General features: G+C 34.9%; 1 protein-coding gene across 1 annotated transcript; it reads right to left on the reverse strand.

The window, feature by feature from the left end:
- Nucleotides 1–470: 470 nt before the first annotated feature.
- LOC130748636 (uncharacterized) lies at nt 471–1436 on the reverse strand. The gene is made up of 2 exons (XM_057601867.1): nt 1011–1436; nt 471–922 (listed from the first exon to the last, which is right to left on the reverse strand). Exons 1-2 carry the CDS (start codon nt 1272–1274, stop codon nt 827–829), a joined length of 360 nt encoding a protein of 119 aa, XP_057457850.1. The 5' UTR covers nt 1275–1436; the 3' UTR covers nt 471–826.
- Nucleotides 1437–4910: the final 3474 nt, after the last annotated feature.

A 4910-nucleotide genomic window follows, 5' to 3' on the forward strand; every position in this document is an offset into this window, starting at 1 on the left:
TGAACGTGAATGTTTTTGTTTTGTTTTTCATTATTAGGTAGTTTTTTTTTGGAAAAATCAAAATTTTGCACTTTAAATTTATATATTATTTTTTTAAGGATTTTATTAATTTTTATGCATTTGTTTGATGATAGTACCTTTGCCTTTACTAAAACCAAAGAACTTTATAATATTTTAAGTTTATATTTCTCTCTTTATTTATTATAGAATATATTTATAATCTTATATCGATTTGAATATTTATTTTTATAATATTTGTTAATAATTTTTTTTTCTAAATTGATATTATTTTATTCTATTTCTGGATATAGAATAATGTAATTTCTAGGACTTTTTTTTTAGAATTCCACTATCCAAAATGTTTTTTTTTATTGTTCGAATTGTATAATCATCAATTACTGACCCAAGAGTTAAGAATAATAAGTTCTTGATTACCTAGAATAGAATAAGCACTTAGAATAATGAAAGCAGCAGAAAATTTATTATAATCAAAAGGGTCTTGGGAACAAAGCTCTCCCAATCGAGCAACACTTCATGGCCAAATGTTCCCTCAGTAAAAGAACCCAAGCCAGAGGAAGAATTAAAAGAAAACAAACATAACAAAGGAGGAAAACTGTAACAGGAAGTCAATAAACTAAAGGAACTTCTTAAGTTATAATTGAGGATGTTTCATCTCTCCAAAACACCTACATGAACCACAGTTGGGTCTCTCTTCTTAATCACCCACCAGATCTTGCTTTCGTATTGTAAGTTGTTTGCTTTAACAAATTGAAGCCATACACCCTTCAAGACGCATTCTCCTTGCCTTTTCTTATTCCACGTTAAATCACAAAAAAAATCTTCTTTTATGTTCATCCCTCAGGACACAATGTGGTGGTGTATGAGGAAGAATTGCACCATGAACCAATGCAACAGGCAATGTCTGCATTTTTTTTTTGAAATTAAAAACCAATGTGCAATGAGTTGTGAAATGGAAATCTCTATAATGACATTTATGCAGTGTACAATACCTTTTTGTTTTGGTAGGTGTCAGAGATGGGGAGCTCTGATTCATGATAGATTAGCTGGCCATTTAAGTTGTCAGCCTCATGTTCGTCAGGACCACTTTCATAGCCAGAAGGCACCTCTTCATCATTCCCCCATCCAAATTCATATCTCAATGGAGGGGTTCTATATCTCACATTCATAAAACCTCTATCTTGGACCTCAATTAATCGGAATTCAGTCCCTCCAAGATAAAAAAAGTTTAAGCCATCCACCATATTGCAGACCATAATATTGTTGGAGGCTTAATAGTCCATTTGTCAGTGCAAATACATTGTTGTTAAACTTTGTGAGTCGAACATTGAAGGAATTGTGCAGTGGATCCATCAACCTTATTGTTTCAGTAATATGTGTTCCAAAAGTAGCAACCCATATGTCTGGTAGCTCAGCATATTCCTGTAAATTGTCCATCCTTAATCCCATTATAGATTACTTGATCATAAGTATTGATTAGGATGTATTCATAGGATAAATTCATCTCTACCATGATGAACTTAAATAGAAAGTTTCTAAAATATAATGGCTTTCTGCAAACAATATGAGCTTGGGAAAGAAGGATAGGGTTCTGAACATGGCACTTACAGTGGCAGTAACGTATGTCGATTCAGAACCATCAATGAAAATAAGACCCTTTTCCATAGCTTGATCCATAACATGCAAACTGCAAAAAAAAAAGATCTCAACAATGGTAAAAATCCGATCAAATACAATTACAAAATCCTTAACTCAAGCAGAAACACCGCTAATGGCAAGTGATGCTGAAATTTCAATCTAAAAACTAAGAATACTAATCACCAGTCCTTAAGCATTATTAAGATATATAGTTAACCATAAATACCCTGTGAATAATTCAGTGTGCAGCAACAATTCTTGGTATGATGTTTTTATCAATTCTATGCACTTAATCAAAAGTAAAGCATACATCAAGTGAAAATAATCAGCTAAAAGATTATTATATGTTCTTAAAGAAGTGTCTCCAGAACTGTACCTAACATAGCAAAAACAGACATAAAAACCGCATATAAGAGGTTATATGCCCCTATTTCGGGTTTCCCTAAGGGCATACCCCATCAAAACAAATATTGGGAAACTTTAAAATTGCAATAAAGATTTTCAGAGTCAACTTATGAATATTGCATCCAAATCACAACTTAAACTCACACATTTATACATTCAGGATTGTCTTGTCGATTATGTATGCATATAATACCAAGAGGAGGAGAAAAGAAAAATGAAACATCAATAAATGACATAGCATATCCAATAGTCAACGGAAACAAACCTCAATTACAATATTTGAAAGAAGCTCAGAACCACTATCAGGCACAAATCTATGTCCTCCTCTCGCTGTTTCGATAGTATAGTGTTGCCTCAGTTCAGCAACACCTTGACAAACTTCCGATCCGCAGTTGTTCCACCCTTACCCAATCCATTCATAAGCCTTTGTTTACCTGTCGTTGAGACATGAAATATGGAATAATCAGTAGAGAAAATGAATAAAAAAAAGAAACATATAGAAATGAGAAGGATGTGAAATCAGGATAACTACAGATGAGGTGAATCCAGAAGAAGAAAGAATGAAAAAAAAGAAACATTCTTACCTGATCAAAGATGAATCGCGGCGAAGAAGGGAGAAAAAGAGGTCTCTCACATGGTGGAAGATCCTATCGACTGTAGATTCATCACGGGCACACTGCCTCACAAATACAACGACGGAGAGGATTGCGAGGAAACGGAGGTGATAGAAAGTTGATTCAGATACGTGAAACGAAACGGAAAAGATACCGCCATCTTGATTTGAAGGGATGCCACGATCTTCTCTGCCTCGAGCTCCGCCCAGTTCCTCTCCCATGTTTTTTCTCGGTCCGTCCTCTTTTATGTTTGCGACTTGGCGTTGATGAAAGTCTCTCGCTAGAGCCATAAAGGGGTGGAGATACGAAAACTGAAGAAAGGGAATACCGAACGTCCAAATACAGCGAGAAGTTCTAAAGTTGAAAAGAAAACAAAATCAAATGGCCAGGATTGAAAGCTACGGACGGCCAAGATTTGATCTTCAACAAATTATATTGAGATTTACTGAATTGTCCATGGAGAAATTCTAGTTTATGTACTATGATATATTGAATTACACTTTTACCCTTAAGGCTGCAGAAACTCTGCTTTTATATAAAAGCCAATGCAACGTAAACATAATTTAGATAAGAGGCTAACTTTGCCGGTTAACTGTGGAAGCATAAAATCAAAGTGTATATGAAGCATAAAATTTCAACAGCAATAAAAAGATAAACATAACATTATGATGAAATGTATCAAAAGCTTCACATTGCAGTGAAATGTGAAGTCATTATAGGCTTAGAGTTTCAGGTTGTATTTGAAAATTATTTAACTGTAATATTTAATCCTCTTTTTTTCCTAGTCCTTGCTAAATCTACTAAGAAGTATGGGCATTCAGATTCATGTTTCACAAATTTATCTCTTTGTGTTCTCACCTGCTGCAGACTCCCTTTCCATTTTCTTGCACGAGGGAGGGATTTGAATAAAGGGTCTATTGACATTGTGGCAGTCTCTTTCATAAGGATGCACCTCCATTATCTTTTTCTTTTCAAAGATGTTTTCCTTAAATTCAAATGTTTCTGACTTAAGGTGTTGCAACTTTTAATTAAGAATTTTTTTTTGTACAATTTTAACCTTGCCTGAAGAATAGTATTTTGTTTGTTCGTCCTTGCGGGTTGAGTGTCGGTAACTGATGGGAAGTCAATGATGAAGTTCGAGATTGGGTGCACAACAAAAAGAAACCATGTTTAATATATATAAAAGCAGAGTTTCTGCAGCTTTGAGGGCAAATAAGTCGTTCAACAATTTATTCCATATACTATGAAAGTTGGCCATGGATATTTTTGTAAAAAAGCCTTTTATTTCACTCAAATTGAATCTAAGCCGTTGATTCACAATTCTATCAGTTTCACTCTTTCATTCCATTTCATCTGAAACGCTTTTCACCATCTGTAACCCTTCTCCTTCTCTGAGCTGTTTCTCTGCTGAAACGTTTTCACCTTACATTTGAAACCCTTCTCCTTCTCTGAACTGTTTCTCTAGGGTTTCGAATATATAAAATCAGGCAAGGATTCGCATTCTTCCTCAGAGGATTTCATGTATCTGACCATATCTACTTCAGTCAAGGATCCGCTGCAATCAGGATTGACATGGGAATTCAGGGCTTCCGCAATCTCCATGTCCGCTTAGATTTCTTGCGCTCCGCCACTGCTGTGCGCCTCGGCTAGGTTCATCACGGTGTTAATTTGATTTCGTCTGTGATCTGCTAGGATTCAAAATCATCCTTTGATACCGTTTGTAGAGTTTCTGCAGTTCAGTCATTGTGAGTTTTCTTCTTCGGCTGCTACCCCATTTCAATGAGTACAAAGACTTATCTTTCCTGCCTTGATTTCTTTTGTTTTTCATGTCATTGTTCTTATTCTATGTGATGTTGGGTTCACTATTTTTGCAAGTTTTCAGTTGCATAGGATTAGGTTACAATTACAAGCAGTTTAAATTTGGGTTTAATTTGTTGATTAATTCTTCCAATTTATGTTCATTGAATTTTGTTTAGTGAATCATCTCCACACATCCATTGGTGCCTTAAAGCGAGAGTTTTTGCAGCTTTGAGGGCAAATTTGGAAATCAATAACTCATTGCACTACACTGAAAATTTTGCCATGGGTATTTGAGTAAAAATTAAATTAAATTTTAACAGATTGAATCACAGCCGTCTGTTCCTTTCAATCTCGCTGCGGTTTCATTCCTCTTTGCATTCCATACGTTTTGTCGTTTCATTTCTCTTTGCATTCCATACGTTTTTTTGTTTCATT

This window comes from Lotus japonicus, chromosome 3 (assembly GCF_012489685.1).
Source record: "Lotus japonicus ecotype B-129 chromosome 3, LjGifu_v1.2".
NCBI lineage: Eukaryota > Viridiplantae > Streptophyta > Magnoliopsida > Fabales > Fabaceae > Lotus > Lotus japonicus.